We start from the raw sequence: 25816 nt of genomic DNA, 5'->3' as shown, positions 1-25816 counted from the left end.
ATCTTTCTCCTCCAGTCTCTACACAAGTAAGAGTGAGGGTAGGCCATAGACGGAGACCAAATCTCACTAATGTCCAGACCTCTATCTGCCAGTGCCCCACAGGAAGAATACCTTCTGCTTAAGAGACTGCTCTTCCCAGAGCAACTCTGGGGAAATGAAGAGTCATGGAAAATTCCTGTAAGTAAAGCATCCAGACTGAACTCTTGAAACACTTTTCCATTAGTGATTGGGAAGAAGTTGGATGTTAAAAGTCAGTTCAATATACGAAATGCAACAAACGGATTACCCTCCAGTTATCGCTGGGGTCCAATCCTCACCAGATTGATAAATGTTGAGAATTGAAGCAAAGATGATTGTAGCATGTCAGCACAACAAGGCAAAGCAGACTAAGAAAGCAATGCCATGTGCTGTAGGTCAGGACTACTGTTTATTGTAACAGCTATTGCAGCTCTGAATGTGCTTTCCCTTTCTCACTTTATATTTGTGAACTGGGGGATGGAGGCTTGTCTAAGATGTTTGCTGTGTTCATCTTATTTCCTTGGCCTGAGCTCCTTTCAACTTTTATCATCTCTTCTTCCTGTCCTTCAAAGCTATTCTCTATGCCCTTTACATACCATCCTGATTTTTGTCCATAGTGCTCAAGATGAAGGAAATTATGGTGAAGGAGGTAGCCTAAGGTGAAGTGTGGCAAATACCGTGGTTTGGAACTATGGTATTTGGGTAGCATTCCCAGAAGCTTGGGAACATTTAACTATTTGTATAAAGTATTCCTTTATTTAGGCGCAGCAAGGAAGTAAACACATTGCTCTTGCCATATATGATGGCTGAACCAAAGGGGATATTGTCAGTAGAAATGAGAGAGAGAGGGGGAAGGAGGGAGGGAGGGAGGGGGGGAGGGAGGGATCTGAGGCCACCACACACATACCACATACATTCAAAATAAGCAAGTGATTTCTTTGCACCACAATCAAAGTCCACCAAATTCCAGTAAGGAAATTAGGAATTCAGTTTAAAGTATAGACTTAAGAGTAAAATATATGCAAAGCAAATAGCACCCCCTATGTCTAAATCCTGATAGCAAATATTATAAAGTTTATGAGCTGTCAACTAGTGGTAAATTTCCATGCATGACCCACCCATAATGTCCAATAGCTATGTTGGTAAGAAAGTAATTGTACCTATGATATAAACTAAAGATGAATCATGAAGATGATGGCCAAGTCAGTAAATAATGTGATGTGTCACATTTGGTATCCTCATCCCCTTCCCCTTCATTCCTTATGGCTCTCCACAGAATGTCATCTACAGAAGACTTTATTTAGTATCAGTGAAGATTCTCAATCGTTTAGGTAGAGTTGTCTGAAGGTTGTTTGACGGTTGAATCATTGCAACTGGTTTAATTTTTGTTGTTACAGTAGTTTAAGTGAAGTTTCACTGCAATCCAGGCAGCTTCCTCAGTCAGATCAAGGCAGTTAGGCAGAGAGTTGTTAGAATGTACCAATTCCTGCCACACCAGCCTCAATTCTCAATCATCCAGGTAGAGTTGGTACATTGCAATGACTCTCTGCCTAACTGCCTTGCTCTGACTGAGCAAGCTGCCTGGATGGGCAGTGAAACTTCTCTTAAACTAACAACAAAAAATTAACACAGAAAGTACAGGAATGCCCTATCTTATAACTCTTCACAGCAGTCAGATCACTGAATCAAGGCTCAGTTGATCCATGTATTTTCTACAAATCATGAAACAAAGAAACCTGACTAATCATTTTTAGAATTTATTATTATTTTTATTTATTTGTTAAATTTACTTGCCCCCCATTTCGCTGTGGGGCTCCTCTAGGCAACTTACAACAGTAAAATGGGATGGGGGATGGAAAGATAAAAAATGCAAACATAACAATAGCAAAGCAATGAAGCAATGAAAATAAACAATGAAAACACCATAACATGAATTAAAAGATGGGGGGGGGGAGGGTAGGAAGCATGGAGTGGGGGAATGGGATCAGCTAATTAGTCCAGCAGCCACATCCAGTGTGGTATTTTCTTATTGGGTCCCTAGGCCAAACAGCAGAACCAGGTCTTGAGGTCTTAGCAGGAGGATAGGAGGATGGCGGCAAGCCTTATCTTGGACCAGCACTACAACTGCCAGTTGGAGTTTCTTGAATGATGGGATCCTCAACAGGCCATCTCTGCTGGCATGAGTAGGGCAGGTCAAGGAGAGCTAAGATGGCTGCACTACCATTCTGCCCTTGCCAGAGATCATAAGTGTGACCAGTGGATGATTTGTCCCATAGCTGGGCCTGAAACCTGACTGAAAGCGGTTTAGGAAATCTGTTTCATCCAGGACCTTCCGAAGCTGCTAAACAACTACTTTTTCTATCACGTTCCCTAAAAAAGAAAGATCGGAGAATGGACAAAAATTGTCCAGGCAAGAGGAATCTTTTTTTTTAGGAAAGGGCAAACCAAAAGATGTTGGGAATATCTCCTCTTGCAGTAAGGAATTTATCACTACATGAACCTGCTGTTCACTGTCCTGGAAACTTTTACCAAACAGGAGGAGCAAGGGTCCTATTGAAAAATGGTTGCGTTGATAGCACTGAGGACCTTGTACATTTCCTTAGGTTCAACAGGATCAAACTGTTTCCAGATCGCTGAGCAAGACCTTTCTCCAGGTATCTCACAAAGACTGCACCACACTTGGATTCCATGAATGTATGGAATACATGTCTCATTTACAGTAAGCATGTGGACTGATCTTTAGCATTCCTGTTTGTTCAGCACAATCCTTGTTATCAGAATGTCCTGAAACACCTGATTTACAATGCTGGAACACTGATCCCTTTTCGGTGTTGCTGATTATGCCCTCCTTCAAATCACTTGGCATAGCTATTCAAAACTATTTGGGGCAGGCTGTATAAAAGATAGTGTCACTATGTGAAGTGGGCAACTATATAAATGATACATACCCACTGGCTTCACAAAGAACCATATAGGTATTATTTATTATTAAATTTATTTGCCACCAATCTCACCACAGGACTTCTTTTAATTATGCAAGCTCCTTAAAAATCTGTGTCTAGTATTTTTCTGGAAGAGCATTAAACCTGCTTTAAATCATTTGTCTGATGCTCTTTTCAAAGAGTAGCACACTTAAGTTGTAAAAAATGGGAAGATTGATTTACACCTTGAAAGAAAGGTTATCTCAGTTACATATTCCTGTTTTTGTCTCAAATTTGTTAATATACTGTATATTTTTCTACTTTGACCAAAAGAAATGTATGGCTGTGTTTTCCACTATAATGTGAGTGGGAGCAGAGGAGATGCCATTTTACATGCTCCATGAGATTTTTCTAAATGCTGCTGTCCCTTTTAGCACATATCAATTTGGAATATTTGGGAGATAGAACAGAGCCTCCTGTGGTAGTCAGGTCAGAGAAATTTACCCAGAGTTCCCTTTAGCCTGGTTTCTGTGTTCATTCTGTAGTTTTCTTTTTATCTGAAGGAAAAGCAGATTAAACCTGAGGGAATCTACAGAGCAGTGACAGTTTGCTTGATACTGATTTCTCTTCCAATGCTGTTTACTATTTTCCAAGCAGAATTGCAGAGTCTTGTATTTTTCCCTTCTCCAATTAGTGGAAGTTTAGGAGTGCACTATATTAGGATCAGAAGAAATGATGAAGCGGGAAGATATGGAGGGTGTGTGTGTGTTTCATTATTGTATGGCTATGGTTGTAACAAAATGGGAAAATATAATCGTACATTGTTTTAATTCTATTTATGTCTTCTTGAGGTATATGGAAACACTCATAATTAGGGATGGGAAAGTTGCCTTTTAATTGTTTGAGCAGTTGTGTTAAAAAGTATTTCCTTGTCCTTCCATTCTGTATGGGTTCTTTACAACAATTGCTGTGCATGGAAAAATCAACTTGTGGATTACTCTCAAGGTGCATATCATGCCTCTAAAAAAGCAAAAATGTAATTTGAGCTACTTCACATTCCACAATCTTTTCTTGAGATAAGAGTGGATAACCTGTATTCTTTACTTAAAAGATCCATATGCTTATTTAAATGCATTTTTAAAAAACGTTTGTATTCAGTTCACTGGAAAAAGACACAATGCTATAAAGGTTTAAGGTGAGCTACAATAGGAATATTAAGAGCTAACGAATATGGACTTATGGAATGCTAGCTCCCCAGATTTTTTATTTTTATCTATATTGCCTTGGGTTTTTCCCCACATACAAAGAAAAATGGCCAAATCAGTCTGTTAAAAGAATAAAATAGCCTTTGATTTGAAAGAATCTTTCTTGCAGTATTGGAAATTGATTATTTCCTTTATATGTGTGTTTGAATGTATAAGTGCATGCTTTTAATTATCTTGTTTAGTCTGTACCAATGTTTGAAACGTTTTTCTGTATCCTCTTTCAATAGCAATACTATAAATAAAAAATAGAAGATATTAGAAAACACTAAATTATCAACTAAAAAAACCCCTGATAGTCCAAAATAATTTCTATAACCCTTCCTGGCAGTACTCAGAATGTAGCATTGTCCCTAGTAAATCAAATGAAAGTTGGATTTGTTCTTAAAGTTCATTATTTTTGCAGATCTCAAGTTCTACTTACAAATATCGTAATGAAGAATTCAAGAAACAATTCTCACACCTGCCAGATTTGGAAAGGCTCGTAGTGGGTAAGAAAAATTACATTATTGAGTAGAAAGGCAGTAAAATATAATTGAACTTTCCAATATAAAGTTTAGGTAATGTGATGAAATGAAATAAGGAGGTGGATTCAGGAGGCAAGGGATGCATTCCAGAGGAGTAAGAGAACTCAGTCCAGGTGTTATGTGTGAGAAAAAGAGGGTGAAGGAAGCTTCCTTCCCTCAATCAATTCCTTCCCTAGATCATATTGTAGATGCACGTAGTAGAATGGTCAGTCTGAACTCTGCTTGGAATAATCACCATGTATCATTCTTAGTTTTGGACCTGACATGTAAATATTTATTAATATGGACTATAGTTAAAAAGGAAAAGAAAATTTACAGTTGTGCCTCTGACTCTGTAGAATTGAGGCATGTAAGAAGGATATTAGCCCATTTCTTCCCCGGATATGGCAGATGAGCCAATTTTACAAGAAAGAAACAAAATCAATTAAAAGAAATTAGAAAAAGTCAATTATGTAAATGTCTTATTTATAAATATCATAATTCCGATATTCAAAGTTAAGGAAAACAGAGAGGCAACAACTTGTTAACTTAGAAGTACACACAGAATTTAAAATAATATGTAATGCTATTCACAGACCACAGGATGGTGCTAGTCAGTTACAAACTGCTTATTGTTTGATTTTGTATTTTACAGAATTATAGTTTTATCAAGGAAAATATTAGTCTGTAAAGCTATATTCATTAACATAATTCAAAATATAATCCTCTGTATTCTATCCCCCAATTTATATAGAGATAGAAGACAAAAGTCCATAAAAGATTAACTAGTGTGGATGCATCAAAATAAATCAAATGACTAATTGAAGATTCCTAACCAAATCTTTTTATATTTCTTTAAAAATAACTCTTGAAAGAGTTGTATCCCTGGTTCTGCTGTTCCTAGTTTCCCCTTCCTCGCTTACAAATGCCAGTCAGCTAATTCTAAGGCTGTGGAGAAATGAATTCCATGATGTCCAGCCTTGGGCTCAGAGTTTCTCTTGTTTTTAAATCAAAAACAAACCCCAACAATTTGAATTCCTTTTGTTAAAAAGACTCATGGAATCTGACTATAAACATGATTTAAAGCATATCGCTCTCCTTACTGATGATGTCAATTCTCTATTTGAGATAAGTGAATGTGTTTTGAGAATGTATGCAGTCTGCCAGACACAGCAGATAGTCTGGAGTGTTGTGAATTGGAACTAGTTTCACAAGCAAGCTCATTAGCCATTTATCATGTAATGCAGAGTCTGAAGTTATTGCTGGTGATTTTTTTTTTAAGAGAGAAATATACTCTGAAATTCCTTAGCACTTGTAAATATTTATTTTCATTTTTAAGAGTATTTTCAAGAAGGCTGTGAGCTCAATCCTCAATCCTCAATCCTAGGTAGAGGTTAATATTTGGTATAGACTCTTATTTGAGCAGGGGGTTGGACTAGATGACCTCCAAGGTCCCTTCCAACTCTGTTATTCTAAGAACAAAAAGAACTGTGGCCATTTTAGAAACAAGAAGAAAAACTTAGGATTCCTTGAAGTGAGTCCTTCCTCTTAACACTTATATAATGATCAGAAGTAATTTCTTTTTTGATAAACTCTTGCAGCACAAAAAGAATATGAAACCTGTGTAGCTCCCAGGTAAAAGGAGACAGGAGTTATGATTCTGGATCCACAACTTGTTAAAATCCTGACTCTGAATCTTAAAACTCACAATAGGCTTGATGTCCCGTTTTACTTATAACAGTAACTATGCCAAATATAATGTCAGAAAACTTCCTTTTTATAGCTGATATTTTTTAAGTAGCAATATTAACACAGATGGATTACCATGCCACCTTTTAAATTATGGAAGCCAAACACAGATTCTGCCTACCACAAGAGATACATATATACATATGCACACTTTCATCATGCTGTTCCCCTTTGGGTTAAAGACATTGTGCAACATGTACCAAACAAATAGGAGGCAGTAACCAAAGAAATTAAAGATATGAGATAAGAAAAGAGAAGTACATCTTTTTTATACCAACACTATTCATTATACTTTTCCATATCTTTCCATCCTTGAAAACCACCGTACCTATACATTGCTTTCATTTGTTTTCACATGGTTTACTCATATTTGTATTCAACTACTTTTTTTCAGGGCAAATTCATTCTAGAGTCTTTCTCTTTTTGTTTTACACAGCAACTCATTCCCATTACATTCCCAGCAACGTAGGCCAACATTTTCCTTTAATGCTGTTTCTACCAACATTTGCATTTTGCATTTTTCCATCTTTAATAAATATTCCCAGAAACATGCATTCATTTATTTGCTTGGTTTTTCACCATTTATGTATAATTTGCAGTTACCCATTCCATTTCCCTGTCAAACACAACTACGTTGGTTTTTGATAGATTTATGCTCCTAACTACATGATATAATCATGACTGCAGATCATTCCAAATCTCAATCAACATGATGTTTTTGCATCCAAAAGTCTGTATACACTCATGTTCCCAGCCACTACATCTGCAACCATTTCATGCAAATATTGTAATTAAATTATGTAAGCAAGTGTGCATCTTTGTCTTACTCTGTGTATTTTTAATCCTTTGGCTTTATCCATTGAATCATGTTTTACAGTTAACACAGCAAGAATTTAGAAGCTGAAAATTGTAATTTAAAACTCTCTTTCTTAATATTTACAGTATTTTCTAATATAGCTGAGAAAAGGTGCTTGAAATTGATGTAATTGTTAAATTTAGGGAGCTTTCTTGAGGGTTAATTTAATTCTTAAGCTTAGTTTATTGCTTTTGATAATAATTTAGACTCACATATCTAAGAGTGCCATAGCTGATAGAAGATGAGAAAATTAAATCCGTTAAGGAGTGAGAAGTTTAAGTGAAGCCACCTTTTTGGAATCATTAGAGTCAATTATAGTACACACCACACCATTTGCTGTAAAAAAAATCTAGTTTCTCCTGAACTGAGTTATGAGATAGAAGATTGCAAATTATAATAATGTCCAATGAGTTCACAGCCATAATAGGCTCTCCGTTCAAAATTAGTTTTGTCCCTAGGCAATCTTGACTTTAAGCTAACATCAAAGTATGTTTTAAGATGCATGTAAAAATCAGGGATCTATATTTGAAGCTGTTCAAAACAAAATGTATAGGCAATGTACGAAAATAGTCAACAAATAAATAATGAATAAAAATAATTATTGATGAACTTAATTAAGTGTTTGGTTACACTTTTAAAATGTTATAAAAATGTAATGTTTTTCTTTAGATTATGCCTGTGCCCTCCAAAAAGATATCCTCCTTCAAGGACGCTTATATCTGTCTGAAAACTGGATCTGTTTCTACAGTAACATCTTCAGATGGGAGACTATGGTAAGGCCTATGTACTTTAAGAAATGTGTGTGTCCAAAATACATTGTGTATATTTTTATGTACACATAAATACTTATACACATTCATACATATCAGAGGTGGTATTCAGCAGGTTCTGACCAGTTCTGGAGAACCAGTACCAGATATTTTGAGTAGTTCGGAGAACTGACAAATGCTACTGCTGACTGGAGATTTTACAGTATCCTTCCCCTGCCACGCCCACCAAGCCACGCCCACAGAACCGGTAGTAAAAAAAAAATTGAATCCCACTGATACATATGTACTGAGAGTATTGGTACAGGTAGTATATTTTCACACTAAGAATTTTAAGTTTACATTTTTATGATAAGTTTTCTATCTTAGTTTGTACAGTTTTCATAAGAAAAAAAAGAAACACAATCTGTTTAGGTTGTTTTAACTCTACTCTTCCAATTTGTTTAAAGGAAGGGTTTTGATTTGAATAGTAATGCTGAATTAGATGAAAGCACGTGAAAACCTTTGCTTTAATTATAGTCATTTTAGTATTTTGTTTCTGTAGTTTCAGCATTAGCTTTTAGATGCCTTATTTTATGTGTATTTCAAACTTCAGATTTCTATCGCTTTGAAGGACATAACCTTCATGACAAAAGAGAAAACAGCTCGGCTTATTCCAAATGCTATCCAAATTGCTACAGAAGGGGAGAAGGTACAGTATTCTTACTTGTATTTCTGTTTAATGGAGACATTTTTCCTTCCTTCCTTCCTTCCTCCCTCTCTCTTTCCCTCCCTCCCTTCTGGTACAAAGCCAGTCTTTCTTGTTAGTTAGCTTTCCTACTGAGTATGTGTATGCATATGCCTTCAAGTTAGTGTTGATTCCTAATGACTGCCTAGACTAGTCAGAGAAGTTTTCTTACAATGTTTTCAGCTTGCTATTGTCTCCTTCTTTGGGATGAATGGCCCAAGATAACCAGCTGTCTTTGTGCCTAAGGCTGAACTAGAATGATGGTCTCCTGGGTTCTGGCCTGGTGACTTAACCACTATACCAAATTATCTTTTTCTTCTCATCAAGTTCTCCAAAATTATAGGTCTACAATTTCCCAATTTGGCCATTACAGGCCATTACAGGTAGTGACTGAGTTATTACCACAATTGAACGAAACCTTTCTGTTGCTAAGTGAGACTGTTGTTAACTGAATTTTGCTCCATTTTACCACTTTTCTTGCCACAGTTGATAAGTGAATCACTGCAATTGTTAAGTCAGTAGCATGGTGGTTAAGTGAATGTAGCTTCCCCATTGACTTTGCTTGTCAGAAGGTTGCAAAATAGCATGACCCCAGGACACCGTAACCATCATAAATGAGAGCCAGTTGCCAAGCATCTGAATTTTGATCACATGACTATGGGGATGCTGCAACAGTCATAAGTGTGAAAAATGGCCATAAGTCACTTTTTTAGTTTGTAACTTTGAACAGTCACTAAATGAACTGCTGTAAATTGAGAACCACCTGTACTATGTGTCTGATGAAGGATGTTCGAGTCTGTAGTCTGGAGAAGACTGTCCCAAGCTAAACTAAAGAAAACCAGTTTGGTGTGGAGTTAAGATGCTGTTAAGACAGCAGGAGACAGTGAACACGAGTCCTGAATTAGGCATGAAAGTCAGCTGGGTGATCTTGGGCCAGTCACTCTCTCTCAGCTCAACCCATCTAAAAGGGTTGCTGCTTCGGGGAAAGGAGGAAGAAGAAGGATAAAGTAATGTTTGGGAATGTATGAGTGCCTACTTTCTGTTGAGGCACTTCCTGTCTCAATCAGGAATGCATCTAGCACGCAGAGCCATTTCCCCCGGCATGTGAGAGGTCGCCTGGAAGAGCCCCACTGTACATGTGCACACATGCCACTGCATGAGAGCTGATGGGCAAAAACGCATGGTGCGCAAGGGGGAATCATGCGCACATCCGCAGATGCATGGCACGCAAGGGGGGAATTGCATGCAGAAGCGTGCTGCACAAGAGGGGTCATGCGTGCATGCGAGGGGCGTGGGGGGCAGCACATTCTGGGTGCTGGCATGCGAGCACGTGCAAGCGAGCACACGTGCAATTATTGGCACGGGGCCCAAAAAAACGTTGGCCATCTAGGCTTTTAGAATATGTGGACATGTGCATGTAAGAGCTAAAAATGCTTTATTATGTTGCACCTGGAAAGGAAAGTTTTGAATTTTAAAATATTATTATTTAGCATTGCTGGGCAATGGCGGCAAATAAATTGATAAATAATGATAGTAATAATTTGCAAATCACATTAGAACTTGACTATATCTCTATCTGTCTACTATATCTATCTATCTATCTATCTATCTATCTATCTATTCTGCCTATCTATCTCTATAAAAGACTATATATCTTTTATATACCCATTTGGAACTCATGAACCTATTAAGTTTATTGAGACTTACTTGTATGGTAGTGTGAATATAAATTTGGAGCATACCCATTTGCTTGGGAGTAAATACCCTGTAGCTATAAAGGCAAACAAACAGATTGAATAAATAATAGTAAGCCTGACTGAACTTAATGAAACTTTTATCTAAGAAAATATGTATAGGATGATAAATGGCTGAAGACTGTATAATTTAATCCTTCTTAAGAAACTTCTAAAAATCATTTGCCTCTGTCTTAATATCTTTTTATTTGAAATAGGGTTGACTGACTTGTAGATTACTTTCAATAATTTTCATGCAAATTAACATTTTGTTCTGCAGTTTTTCTTCACTTCCTTCAGTGCTAGAGACCGAACCTACCTCAACATATTTAGATTATGGCAAAATGCATTGTTGGAGAAGGTAAGTTCTTATTTAGCTGGGAAATATCTGAGGTCTTGACTTATTTTGGATGCTGTAATCTAACAGTACCAATACCAGTAATATAGTACCAGTAAGATATCTTTGAAACTGTTGCCTTACCATTTGTATTTATACAATGGTAATTTGCCTTGATATTTCACAGCTTTTTTTATAGTTTTTTTTTCTTACATAATAATTATTTTAAAATTGAAACTCTATAATCTATGAATAAATATGAGCAGTAGGGATTGTAGACTTAGTGTACTTTAGAAATAAATGGATTTGGCCTGAGTATTTATTTAAAAAATATTTTGAGTTAGACAAAATGCCCAAAATTAAAATCTCTAATCATGGCATAAGATCGAAATGGCAGGATGATGACTAGCACTTTAAATTTCCACATATTTTTTATTTATTCACAAATTAACATCTGACAAAACAAGGGCAAATGAAATTTATTTTAAAAATATTGGACATCTGTTTGAGAATTTTCCTTGCTTTGATGTGTTTTAGTATGAAAACTTTGAACCTTATCTTGATTAAGTTCTACAAGGAATAATCTATGTTCAAGAAAAGGGAAAGAATGACGGCTAATTTGTGTGGCTTTGTATATGTTTACATATATCTATCATATATATATATATATATATATATATATATATATATATATATATATATATATATATATATATATAATGCCTCACCTGTATCCACAGGTGAGCAATCACAATTCTGAAGTTCCAAAAATATAAGCAACCAAAAACAAACCCCAACCAAGATAACTGCTGAAGTTTTTCCAGTCCTCAGCAGTAATTCTGATATCTGTTTGGCAAACCTGAAGTGCCTATAAATCACAATGCCTCAGAGAATCTTCGCAAGACTTTCGCTCTAACAAGACACTTTGCTTCTGGCAAATTTCTCAAGCCAATCCATTTCCTTTTATCCCCTAAGGGGGCGTGTTAGTCTCATCAATTAATTATCGGCTCGACGCCTCCTTCCCAATTGACATTGACATCTCAATCTCCGTCTATTTCTCACATCAAGCCAGGATCCCTCCAAGTTCTCCTCCTCTCCTGAAACCTCTCGCCCATTTTCCTGATTATCTACCACCGGCTGCTGCATAATCAGAGAGGGAGACTTGGGGGAGGTAGAAGACTCTGACAGCTCTAATAAATTAGGTTCGTCTCTCATAGCCAAGTCCACTTCCTCATCCTGGCTGCCCTCAGAATCACTCACCAATGCAGGCTCAAATTTCACTGCCAGATCCTCTTCGCTCGAGCTCACATCTGCCAACGGAACAGATTCCAATCCCAGAGTCACAACACTATCCCTCACCGCAGGGCCCTTCCCCCAAGTCTGATGATCCAGATGTGCATGATATATTCGAATAAGGTCTGGGGCATGCACCTTGGACATATCCTGCCAAGAACGAATCTCCGTTTCATTTTCCAGTCTCCCCACGAAGTACTGGAATCGCCCCTTCAACCATCGTGAATCATAAATTCCGACCACTGTAGTATCCGTAATAGGTTCAGTGCTGGGCCTGGATGGAGAACCTGTATCTTCTGGAGAACAGAGAGTACACGATGGGGTGTCAGGTACTAACAGGGAACGGTGAAAAACAGGGTGCATGGAGCGCGGTAGGGTGAGCCAATAAGTCACTGGATTAATAACCGCCTCGATAGGGAAGGGACCAATAAAGCGATGATCCAACCGATCCTAATCGGACGATCAACCCGAAGATGTTTCATTGACAACCACACCTTGTCACCCATAGCCAACGGAGGCGTCGCTCGACACGAACGATCTGCAAAATGCTTATAGTCTGCTATTGCTCGTTCCAATTGTCTGGAAATTAATTGATGCATGGCATATAACTCCGACAAAAAGTCTCGTGCCTCTGGAACTGGAGAATCTGCGATCGACAGGGGGAAAAACCTCGGATGGTAACCCACGTTTGCGTAAAAATGCGTCATGTGGGTGGAGGTGTGCCGAGAATTATTAAAGGCAAACTCTGCCAATGGAAGATAGGTCACCCAGTCGTTTTGCCATTGATTTACAAAACATCTGAGGTATTGGGCGAGGATGCCAATTACTTTCTCAGTCCTGCCATCGGTTTCTGGATGGTGTGCCGACGCTAAACATAGCACATTTCTAGTGATCTGTTGAAGATTCGGGTGAAGATGGGGCCCAATTGGTCAGCACAGACTTTCAAGCAAGAAGGAGTTATCTTGTTTGCCCCTGGTGCTTTTCCTGGCTTCTGTCTGTGTAATAGATCTTGCACTTCTTTTTCTGTGATCACCAGAGGTTGTAAGCCCAATGGATTGGGGCCAGTTGTAGGAGGCTTGGCTGTTGTTGATGTGTTTAAGATGTGGGTTGTGGAGATAGGTGGCTGTAGTTTCTTTTCAAACCTGCAGTAAAATACATTCAAGTCATCTGCTGGTTGTTGATTTCCTTCTACCTGGGAAGGAGGTTTGCTGAAGCCAGTGATGTTTTTAAGAGTTTTCCACATGTTTGCTGGTTCATTTGTTGAGAATTGATTCTTTAACTTTTCAGAGTAGCTTCTTTTTGCTGCTCTGATCTCTCTTGTTAATATGTTTCTGGCCTGGTTGTATAGCATTCTGTCACCTTTTCTGTAGGCTTCCTCTTTGGAACGATGTAGCTGCTTAAGTTTAGCTGAGAACCAAGGTTTATTGTTACTATATATTTGCAGATTCCTTGTTGGTACACATAAGTCTTTGCAGAAGCTAACATATGATATTACAGTACCTGTGAGCTCATCTAGGTCTGCAGAGGCATCTTCAAAAACATTGTTTTTAAAACAGTGCTTTTATCAGGAGAAATTCCAAAACCACTCATCAAAAAAAAAAGCAGTTTTTCTATGCCTTCCCTGCTTGCCTCCTTAGGCTAATTTTTCACCTGATCCTAAACTTCAAATTCAGAAATATTGCATGGCCTTGCTTCCATCAGATGTATTATTTCAACCTACAATTATGAGTGAAGAGCTTATTCTGGGTTAGGTGAGATACAACTTCAAAAGAAGTAATGGATGGGGCCAGTTCAAAACACAACATGTATTTATATCTATCTATAATTAAAGTTAAATATAGTTACTATAGTTACTTTTGTTATGTTTTAATAACATTCCTCTTCTGTCATATTAACAATTGCAATTAAGTATGGTAGTTCTCAACTTACAACAGTTCATTTAGTGACTGTTCAAATTTACAACGGCACAGAAAAAAGTTACTTATTGTTTTTTACACTTAAGACCATTGCTGCACCCATATATTTACATGATCAAAATTCATGTTTGACAACTGGTTCATATTTATGACAATTGCAGTATCTTGAGATCATGTGATTACCTTTGGTGACCTCCTGAGAAGCAAAGTCAATGGGGAAGTCAGATTCATTTACTAACTTAACAACTGCAGTGATACACTTAACAATTGTGGCAAGAAAGGTTGTAATATGAGATAAAATTCACTTAACAACTGTCTCACTTATCAACAGAAATTTGGGCTCAGTTGTGGTTATGAGTCGAGGACTACACATAACACATTTTGAGATCCAAACGTTGGAGGATGGACTGCATTTTTCAGATAGTGTTCTGTGTATAGAAGATTACAAGCTTGAAAGATTGCTGACTTAAAAACTACATAGTAGTAAAATAATGTTAATGTACCATTTCCCTAAATAAACCTTTATGTAAGCAGGGTTTCCCCAATTCAGAAAAGATTTTAAAAACATTATCTCCAAGTAGTTCTTAAAACTGGGGAAATGGGAATTATCCCCAAAGGGGTTATTTGGGCATATCCTAGGCAGTTACCAAGCAATATTTATACCTTGTATGTGAGTTGAGGATCTAGTTCAGTTGAGAATTTAGTTCTAATCAGATTAATTTACTAACTTAACTGCAATGATTCACTTAAGAACTGTGGCAAGAAAGGTTGTAGTTTGGGATTACCACTACCAAGATGCTTAGGTAAAACAACAGTCTGCTTTGAGTGAGAGTGGGTGGAGAAATAATGACATTATTCCTGACCAAGAAAAAGAGTAATTGAGTCAAATCCTGTCAAGAACTTTGTTACTCTTATTCAGAACTGATGTAGTAGTTCTATGGTTAGAATGATACTTTTTAAATTATGCAATCCAGTTTTTATTTGAAAGCAAATTTTATTTAATGAGTCCTTAATTTCTGGGTAAATCTGGGTGGTGCTTGTAGACTGCAATCCAATGTACACATACTATCCACACAATGGGCTTACCTTTGAACTTGATAGAAATTACATTTAAGTAAATGTACATTGGATTCTACTCAAAAAGTTTTATGATTTTTGGACATCTACCATTCAAGCAATCGGCCGCATGTTTGTTGTTGCTGAAGTCTGGAGTAAATAGGCAGCCATTCTACTTGAATGTATCATTTATATTCAGGGGTGAGAGAGTGAAAGAAAAAATGAAAGGGACTACCATTTCCTTATTAAAATAAATTAAAATGGTGTATTCGTTGATGAAGAATGGAAGCATTAAAACAGTTTGCTACAGGAAGCTATTATCTAAGATTGCAACTTCATATTGATTAATGTTAAGGTTAGGATTTAAGGCTATACAAACAAGCACAAGGAACAGCATCAATGTCATTTGCTTTGAAGAAATGATGTCATTAACTCTCGAGGTATTTTCTTTTGAAATGACTAGAATTTAAAATGCATTATGCATTTGAATTCTGAAAGATAACAATGCAGCTTTTTCTTTTTTTAAAATGTCATTATTATAGTGGTTGGTTATATTTGGAAAATAATAGGTTACATAACAAGAAAGATGGAATTGCATAAATAATTACGAACTCTTGTGAGGTGTTGTATACACCCAACCTATAATATTTTTATGTTATAAAAATTTCAAAAAATAGGAAAAGAAAAAGTTAAATAAATTTCAGATTCAAGTGTTTCCAGGTAATTAATAATCTTTTAAGGTGGGTAGGTTTATAACAAACTTGCTTGCAAACACATACATTCCTCCCACAAAGGTTTCTAAAAGTGAAACTAACTATCTAATGGTAAAACTAACAAAACAAAAAAACTAAGCCAATGTGGTCTTAGGGCGCATCAACAAAGGAATCATATTAAGGTCACATGAAGTGTTAGTACCACTTTATACTGCTTTGGTAAGACCAAAGTTGGAATACTGCATCCAGGTTTTTTCGCCACAATATAAAACAGATGTTGAGACTGTAGAAAGAAAGCAAAGAAGGTCAACAAAATGATTAGGAGACTGGAGGCTAAAACATGCAAAGTCCAGCTATAGGACCTGGGTATGCCTAGTCTAGCGAAAAGAAGGATTAGGGTAATATAATAGCAGTTTTTGAGGAGCTTCACAGGGAAGAGGGGTTCAGCCTATTCTCCATAACGCCTGACCGCAAGACAAGAAGTAACAGATGGAAATTTATCAAGGAGAGATTCAATCTAGAACTAAGGAGAAATTTCCTAAGGTGAGAACAATTAGTCAGTAGAATGACTTACCTTCAGAAGTTGTGGGTGCTCGCTCCATCATTGGACTTTTTAAGAAGAGATTAGACAGCCATTTGTCTGCAGTGGTATAGGGCAGTGGTGGCTAACCTTGTTGGGCTTCTGTACCGAAAATTGCACTTGCACACTCGCATACCAGCACCAAGAAGGCAATGCATGCTGCCCCCCCACACCCCCTGTGCATGTGCACGTGACCCCCCATACGTGCCACACATCTTTGTGCATGTGCGTGAGACCCCCATGCCCCCCACGTCTCTGCAAATGCACTTGCATCTCCTGCACACCCCCACCCCCACATATGTGCACCAGATATCCGACAGTTAGCTGTCGGGTGAGGGGGGCATGCACATGCACAGTGGGGCTCTTCCAGGCGACCTCTCGCATGCTGGCAGAAGTGGCTCTGCGTACTGCGTACCACTTCCGGCATGCGTGCCATAGGTTCGCCATCACGGGTATAGGGTCTCCTGCTTGGGCAGGGGCTTGGACCAGAAAACATTCAAAATTCCTTCCAACTCTGTTATTCTGTTAAATATGCTGCATACAGTTTCATATTTCAGAGTTAACAGTTTTCTGAAAGCAAATGTTATCAAGTGTATCTGAAGCAAATGTTATCAAGTGTAGAATATAAACACACATTTAAAATAATGTTTAATAAACAATCAACAATACACATCAATCCAGGAAAAAAAGTGTAAAGGTGAGGGACAGTCACATCAAATGGCATGTTATTACTGCTGATCACTTTCAGGGGAAAACTGAAGGTGCTTGTTTTTCCAGAGGTGTGGGACTGGTATCTATGTGCATCATGGCAAAAGAGTTAAAGAGAAATCTGATAAGGAGGCAACTTGGAATGTAGATTGGGTTCTTCTCTTGGTCAATTTTGAGTGGGATTATTAGCAACATTATCATACATGAAGCTTTTAAATCACTCCCAGGAGATGCTGTAATAACTTAATGCAGTTCTTAGGAGAGGAGCAGAAGAGAAATTTCCCTCTACATCACTTCAATCTTATCCATATTCTGGTAATCTGTGCAAGAGACAGAAAAAAGCCTCAGTTGACAGATCTTTAGAAATTTCAATCTGCTGCTTCACAGGCTGTAGATTTGTTTCCTTGATGGGAGGAGCTGAAACTGGGCTGGTACAAGGAACAACTTACAGAATTAGAGTCAGACCTGCCCACTTTTTAACAGCTTTCCGAGTGCCAGGAGTAGACTTTATACAAATGTAACACTTTTCTCTTAAAATGGAGTTTTGTTTTGATTGTTTTGAAGTGGTACCTCTATAGTTTTTGCCATTATTTGATAGAAACGTCTGTGCAGGCAAGGTAAGTTTAGATTAGATTTTGCCTACCTTGCCGGTTTCTTGAGGAGGAGGCATTCTGACACTTCAGGAAGTGCTGATTTTCAGTGACGGAAAGTTGCTTCAACCCTGAAGTTGCCTTTGTTAACTTTGTCCTGATGATTTGTCCAGTTTCCTGAGTATCACAGTGAAGTTCACTGTGCTTTGGTATTGCAGATCTATGAATGTGATATTTTTGCATGCAGAGGAGTGCAGTTAAATGAATCTGGAAGGAAAAAAGGATCTCTGACTTACAGGAGAAAACTGTTGCTCTAAATCCATAGTCTCTTTAGACTCAATAGATTTTTTTCTATTAGAGTTACATTTTCTTATTCTTAAGTAAGAAGAACATCGTTATTTGTGTTTAGCAAAAATATTTGCATGGCTTAATCAAGTTTATCTAATACTTTACTAGCATAGCTATGTTTGTATATTAATTATGGTTGCTTTTAACTTTGTTTTTTATGGACATTTAATATGTTTTGGTTTTAGAGATTGTGCAAATCCAGAAAGTGATTAGGTAAATAATTAGGATAAGCAAATTGTACAAACACAGCCATAGTGTTTCAAAGGGTAGGATTGACACAATGGTATGGGTTGCCTTTGAGCAAGCACTGATACTGCTTCTTTATAACTAGGAAATCATTAAAAGATGGCCATAATCTAATACATGCTTAGAATGCGGAAAGCTCTAGATTCAGTTCTTAACATCTTCAGATATAAATGGGAGATCTCAGTTTGAAATGCCTGTTGATGACTATTAAGAAACTAGAAAATGTTATGGTGACTGGGTATATCACATCTTCCTTCTTGAATGTCATGCATTAATTATATGGTATCTTTGCAGAATAATAACAGTGTCGCTACTGGGTTCATTTCATATACTAAGCTGCTGTTAGGTTTTACTATGGTTTATTGAATAAGCCATATTGTCCTGATTCATGTGTAATTCTAACTTAACTTAAAACATGGGTTAAAGCAATGGTTTGTTTCATACATAGTGCTTAGTCAAAACTAAGCTATTTTCAGTAAGTGTGTATTGCAATGTGGCAACAAAAGCCACACTATTTGCATTGTGGGAGCAAAGCAAAGATTTCATAACCTTCATCCATAAGAAAATAAGTCATCATATCCAGGGAGTACCAAAGATGGTGAAGATTGTAGCACATCACAAGAATAAATCTGTTCCAAGTGAGTCCTTATTTGTTGCATGCTCAGCAAAATTGGAGTACAGTCTCAACTATGTATTTCTGCTTGTCATTCAAAACAGACTTAAATACTTTATCCTGTCTTTATTTCTTATATTGCTCTTCTACTTTTCATCTATAATGGGAAGGCCAATGCATACTCCCTATTTATCCTGCTTAATATTTCTATGTATTAGACTGTCAACTATAGCATACAAGGGTACCTTTTTCACAATTTCTGATGACTCTTGTATAATCCAAGGCTGAGGGACAGTTTTACATCTCAGGAAAATAACAGAATAACATAGTTGAAAGGGATCTTGCAGGTCATTTAGTCCAACCCGACAGGAAACACCATACCATTTCAGACAAATGGTTATCGAATCTCTTTGTAATAATGTGGAAACAATTCACATTATTACATAACTACAAATGGATCCTACTATTTGTGCATATTTTTGCTTCAACATACCATGCAAGCCCATGCAATTATGGATAGTGCAACTGCAGATAAAAGGAGTTTAAGCCTAAGCTAAATGGAGGTTTAAATTCCACAACTGTAGAAAAACCGTCTGCCTTATTTGTTAATAAAGGGCAATATTTTCTGTGGTCATATGCCACTTTACTCAGCAGAGTTCTCCCCTCACTTATTTTTACTGTGGGGAAGTAGAAAGAGAAAGAAAGAGGATAACAGTATGATGGATGAAATGAAAGGAAATCAAAGGAGAATTCTATAAATGCACCAAATGATGGATGAAATGAAACTGCAAATCTAAAAGCGCAGATAATACCTAAACTATTTACTACGGACAATTTATTTGCATCTTTGTTTTTTAACCATGGATACTCAAAACCTGCAGATAATGAGGTCCACTGTATTACCATTTATTGTAAAAATTCCTTGCTAATTCTACTAAGGTGATTTAGTGTAATACTGTGTAAAAGGCATTTTTGCTTACATATCATTTGTATGGCTTGTTTGCTCTGCTTTCATTATTTTATAATGATGATAGTAGGATTGTGTTGATAGTAGGATTGTGTTGCAATCATAAAAACTTAAGATAAACCTTGGGAATAATAAAGAACATCCATGTTAAACATCTAAATATATACTTCTTCAAATAGATCTTAACTCTTATAAACTATTTAGCATTCATGGCATATTCAGTATTATTAATTAGGGTACATTTTATTCTGTGGACATGAAAGTGGTTTATGGTTTAGTACTACTATTAAACTAATAAGGAGCCCAAGTTAAAAAAATAATTTTGTATGCTTTTTATTTGTTCTGTGTAGTTGGAAAGAAGCATAAATCCAACTTTCTTTTCCCCGATTTCTTGTATGTAATTATGAAATCCCCAAATTATTTAATGACGTGGAATAAATTGTAGGAAGAAGGCTTGCCAAATTAACCTTGACTCATTTTCAATCATATAACATTCTTAATAGATTGTGGGAATGCTGTTGACAATATATCTTAGCTTCAAGGCATTTGACAAAGCTAGTGTAGGTGGATGGCATAATAATTAAGTGAATATATCAAAATGGCTCAAAAATGTAGCTCAATAGTGTTCATCAATAGTTCCTCATTAAATTCAAGAGAGATTATCAAGCATGGGCCCCCAAGGATTAGTTCTGGGTCGTCTAAACATCTATTTTTATTAATGCCTTGGATGAAGAAATGGAGGGAATCCGTATCAGTTTTTTAAATGAACCAAACTGGGTTGGCTAACTATCCTAGAAGACAAAAATAACATTCAAAACTTTAACAAGTTAAAGGAATAGCCTTTAACTGAAGCAAGTGTAAAATTCTTCATGTAGGAAGCTAAAATGAAAAACACATATAGCATCTGGCTTAGATTGGTATTTGTGAAAAAGGTTGGAAAAATAGTATATTATAAAGTAAATATGACCCAAAAGTATCGTAATATTTATTCCTTTGGTTAGCCCCAACTTTGAGCTCAATTTCTAGTTTTGCTTCTTATGCTTTTAAAAGGATTCAGAGAAATTAGAATGGGTTCAGAGAAAGGCAATCATCTTGAGAGGTAGACCAGATAGGAAACATGACCAGATGAGTGAATTCTATTGTATTATAATGTAATGTAACAGGAACCTTGCAAAATTTGAAACAACATTTTTCCTCCTCACATCCTCTTTACAGCCCAAAAAATTAGGAATGGAGTTGTTCCTGAGCTGCTTGTTCCATCCCACTCCTGTTGTGGGCTAAGTTGACTTTTATCTGACCATTTCTTTGGTTGCATTTCTTCTCCCTGTCTCCCAAGGTCATTCCCACATACCACAATGAGGGTGATTAGAGAAATAATGAAGTGCTGTGTTGGAAAAGGGATTGAAGGAGCTATATGTTTAATCTCAAAGACAAGACTACCGAAAGATAATTTGATACAAATGTAATATTATTGAAAGTCAAATATGTGTTCTGTTCCACAGCACAGGACACAGGTGTTCTCCTGATAAGATAGCAAAGACGAAAACAATTTAGTAGTGGTTAGGACAACAGCGGAATATTCTGAAACTGCAGGTCTAGAGAAGGCATAGCTTTTAAGTCTACATTATTCTGCTTCTATTTTGCTACAGGTCTTTGATCAGGGCCTCTTTAACATTTGAGGAGAGAAGAAGCTTCTGAACCAAAGACAGCTGACTTAATGATTGTGGCCTTGTTGTACAACTAATATGAGTTAAGAAGTTGCAGCTGTTCTCAATAGTTAAAATGTCTTGGGGTATTATTTCAGGAATTGGATTGGGGGGGGGGGGGTAAGACTATTGGGATGGCTAAACTGAATAGTTCTGGCAGCCCCAAAACAAGCTGTCTGTGTATACTAACATTGAGGTTATTGATTGCTCTTTTGTAACAGTCCTTTTAGATTATTAGAATGATTTATCGACTTAGATAACAATCAATTAATTAATTTGTGAATAACTTGCCATTGTTGCTAGTGTACATTTTCTTCTGTTTTCCAGAAATTAACCAAACAGGAATTCTGGCAGCTTGTCCACCAGAGCTATGGCTCTGAGCTTGGCTTGAATATAGAAGAGATGGAAAGCATTTATTCATCATCTGAAGAGAATGGACAATTAAGGTAAGGAAATACTATAGATTGCCACACCGATACTGCGATTTTTGCCTTTTGGGAGATTGTGTTTTGTTGATAGGACCATCTATTAATATAAACTTGGTATAATTTATTCTGTCAGGGATATTTTAGGTACTAATTCTTGCTATCCAGGTTGCTGAAAACTTTTTATCTTTGGTGTCACTACATAATGAAGCAGTAGTATTTAAATGTTTTTGAATATGCAAATTGTTCAGTTATATACAGAAGATTCATTTTACAGAATGTTTATAGAAGATTGTTATATAAACCCAACAAATATGGCATTGCTATAGTTGCTTGCATGCAATGGTATTGTCAGGATTAAGAACAGATCAATTCAGGTTGTATAATTTTTTGGTCCACTTGAATAGGTAGGCGATAAACCTTCAATGCTGATGGCAAATTAAGACCTTATCAGAAGCTGAAATGAGTCACTATCTTGAATTCTGTTCCTCCAACAAAACTCAATGGCCCTTCTGTCAAAATCACCATTGTTCTCTAAAATTAAGTTTTCATATATAGACTTATTTAGCTATAAACTATTATGTTTTATGTCTACAGCAGAACTAAGCATGCTTTCTATCCCATGGCCACATGGTCTGTTCTCCCCTGCCCGCCATCTGCCCCAAGTCTTCACAATAGCTAGCAACAAATGTTATGTGCTTAGACATTGGCTGAGAAACACTTTGCTTTCAAATCAAGCCTCTACTTAGGCTTTGTTCTACCAAGTACTATCTATGTAGTTTGGATTTCAACTACTGCAATCCCAAAGTAGTAAGTTCCATGGCGGCTAGCTACAGATCATGTCTGATGAGCTTTAGTATGGAGAAAGCTATCCTAGAAACTTCCTATGTTTGTCCTTTTGCCTAGTCATCTTAGATGTGAGTAATTATACAGAAGATATTTGGGAAAATATTGCAACTGTAGATAAGCAAAGGGATTTTTTCCCTCATTCATGCAACAAAATGTAACAAAGTATAATGGTACTACTTGTTGACAGGTTCTGTAAAATGATGTTCCTAAGAGGTAAAGACATCATTTGATGGTAGAAAGATTGAATGTTTTAAGGCAGATTTGTTTTCCAATCTGTGCTTTAAATCCAATATATCACTGTATTCAGGGGTGGGATTCAGCTGGTTTGTACAGGTTCATGCGAACTGGATATTAAATTTACACCGATCGGCTGGCCCTGTGCACCCCTCCCCTCCCAGGAGTCTCCACATGGTCTGTTTTGGATGCAGGTAAGTGCAGGGTCCGCACAGAAGCTCTGGGAGGGTGAAAAACAGCCCTCCCGGAAGTTCCAGCAGGCCACACCCATCCAGCAACTGGGCAGCGAACCAGTTGCTGGGATTTTTGAATCCCTCCCCTGGCTGTATTAACAAATGGTTCTAGAATAAGTATGAATCAACATTGTTGCTATTTTTGTATAGATCTAACCTTAGTGATGAATCTGGAGATAAGGAACCAGCTAAGGCTGTTGGTGTAGTTCAAGAATCCACTGCTCTGAATGAAGTTGAGACAGAATTTCTTACTGGAAACACACTTTTAGTAGTAAGCTTTTAAAACATTTCTTTTCATTATAAATGCCTTATTTACTTTATTACTTGTTTTATATTCTTGCATATAAACGCGTATTGTTTAAACCATTATATACACCATAGTTTAACAACAACATAGTTTAAATATTTATAATTTATCATAACTAAATATAAAAATATAATCAAATAAATATTTTAATGCAAGATAATCTATATATTTACAAAAATGTAGATTGCCCATCTGCTAATAGATTTCTCATATTCTTTGAGAAATCAGTTTTGTTAAATGAACTCTGTTATAAGCTATATCCAAACTATGATGAAATAGCTGCCTCCACCCTCTGGAATATTCTCTCATCACAGGTGAGTTCCACACCCACATTCTTGGCCTTCTGGAAGAGCCTAAAAACTTTGCTCTGCTCCTTCGTCTGGGCCCTGACAAGGCCTATACATTGGGGATTGCTGATGAGATAGAAGAGATTCTCCTCACCAGACTGCCCATCATCTTGGTTCTTAACTTTTAACATTTTTAATTCCAATTTTAATTGTTTTTAGCACTTTTAAACTTTTTGTAAGCTGCCCAGTTACTATATTAGTGAGTTGGGCAGCATTAAAATTGAATAAATAAAATGAATAGCTTTCTAGACTGAAAATAGTTCAGTGAATTCCTTATTAGTTCATAAATAAGCCCTTCTGGTTTAATAATACATACTGTATTTCCTTAAAAAGTGTTATTATATTATTTATTGTTAAATGTTCTGAAGTTACTTATGACCATTATTTTCTGTTTGAAATGAATTCTAATCTTATGTAACATATTTGGTATTGTTCAGTGATTTTTTTTAAAAGTAACCTACAAAATCAAATGAGAAATGGAAATCAAGCTAGTGATATTCTTGTAGACTAAAATTCTTATTATTGTGGATATACTTAAAATATGTAGGATAGCATGCTGATAATTTATATATAATTAGAAATTTAGATTTTGAACAGGTTTCAAAATATTGTCATTATATAAAACAAAATCCTGTTATTACATATAATGTCACTATACTTTCACTCCAACTTGAATATCAAATGCTTTTCTCTTGGCATTTGATACTGCTAAGATACACATACACAAAACCTTTTAGAAGCATTTAGAAGGTTTTTGTATTTCCTTTTTGAAATGCTAAGATTGTGAATTGTCATGTTATTAAATAAGATGGCTGTGAGAATGATATTCTATTTTATTAGGTTGCTGAACCAGAGGAATGTCATTATAATAAACAAGACAAGAGGAATTCATTGATTTCTTTAGAAAGGAAGCTCTCTGATATACCACACAAAGTTTCAATACAATCCTTGGATGTAAATGAGAATTTTCCTAAGGAAAAGAGCAGTGCCTCAGAAAGTGATGAAGACGGTAAATAATGTTCCAGTCTTAATGTTCCATACAATACAAATTACACCAACAAAAGCAAACTGAAACTATCTTATCTATGGAATCTGTTCTTGCTTATCTTACTGCTAGTAAAACTGATAGAAAATGGCTGAGTGTTGTGGCTGCCTTATGCGATAGATCCTGAAGACCTTGAGAGATAGTGTCAGGTTGAAGGACACAATCAGTACATGTAAACTGTTCATCCTGTTACTCCTTCAATAGTTTACTGTCAAGTTTGAAAGAAAGAGACAATAGGATCTATTTGGAGAGCTTCTGTACAAACAAGAATTTGGAAATACTGACTAGAGATCATTAAAAAGATTTATTTATATCTCATGTTTTTTTAAATAGGAAGGTGTGTTGGATATATTCACCGCCTTGAGTTTTTTTTGTAAAAATGATAGTGGGATATAAGGAGAACGCGCACAATACTCCTTCCTCCTTCTATTTTCCCCACAACAACCCTGTGCACAGAATTTGGACTTGGAGCCAGTGATTAATCAAAATCTTCTGCCTTAGGCTTTCATGCTCAAGGAAGGACTAGAACTCAGTCTCCTGGCTGCTAGCCTAGTGGTTCACCACTCAGAAATCATACTCTGCTATTTTATCTTTTACATCAACATGATGTCATTATGTGATCTGCACAATATAAATTAGAAACAAAACTGCTGCAGAGAGCATCAATCGTACCCCCAATATCCCTGACTACTCCAATCCCTGGCTACTCCAGACAGTTAAGTTTCAGTAACAGGCCACAAAATGTTTTGTTTTATTTTATGGAT

General features: G+C 36.6%; 1 protein-coding gene across 5 annotated transcripts in view; it reads left to right on the top strand.

The window, feature by feature from the left end:
• Window positions 1–25816, top strand: part of GRAMD1C (GRAM domain containing 1C) — a 66447-nt gene that overhangs the window by 12884 nt on the left and 27747 nt on the right. For 4 of the 5 annotated variants that reach the window (XR_015744298.1, XR_015744299.1, XM_026708768.2 and 1 more), the window contains 7 exons: window positions 4608–4692; window positions 7982–8085; window positions 8675–8770; window positions 10820–10900; window positions 21940–22058; window positions 23504–23624; window positions 24848–25016. Coding sequence is in view for 3 of the 5 variants with exons in the window: in XM_026708768.2 (XP_026564553.1) it covers window positions 4608–4692; window positions 7982–8085; window positions 8675–8770; window positions 10820–10900; window positions 21940–22058; window positions 23504–23624; window positions 24848–25016 (775 nt within the window). In the remaining 2 variants the exon portion in view is untranslated. Of the gene's footprint in view, window positions 1–15; window positions 178–4607; window positions 4693–7981; window positions 8086–8674; window positions 8771–10819; window positions 10901–21939; window positions 22059–23503; window positions 23625–24847; window positions 25017–25816 lie in introns of all 5 variants that reach the window. The other variant, XM_087937287.1, reaches the window with a different exon arrangement.

This window comes from Pseudonaja textilis, chromosome 7 (genome assembly GCF_049901715.1).
Source record: "Pseudonaja textilis isolate UNSWEBS1 chromosome 7, rPseTex1.2, whole genome shotgun sequence".
NCBI lineage: Eukaryota > Metazoa > Chordata > Lepidosauria > Squamata > Elapidae > Pseudonaja > Pseudonaja textilis.
Note: the sequence above shows the minus strand (reverse complement) of the source record. Positions and strands in the feature narration are given on the sequence as shown.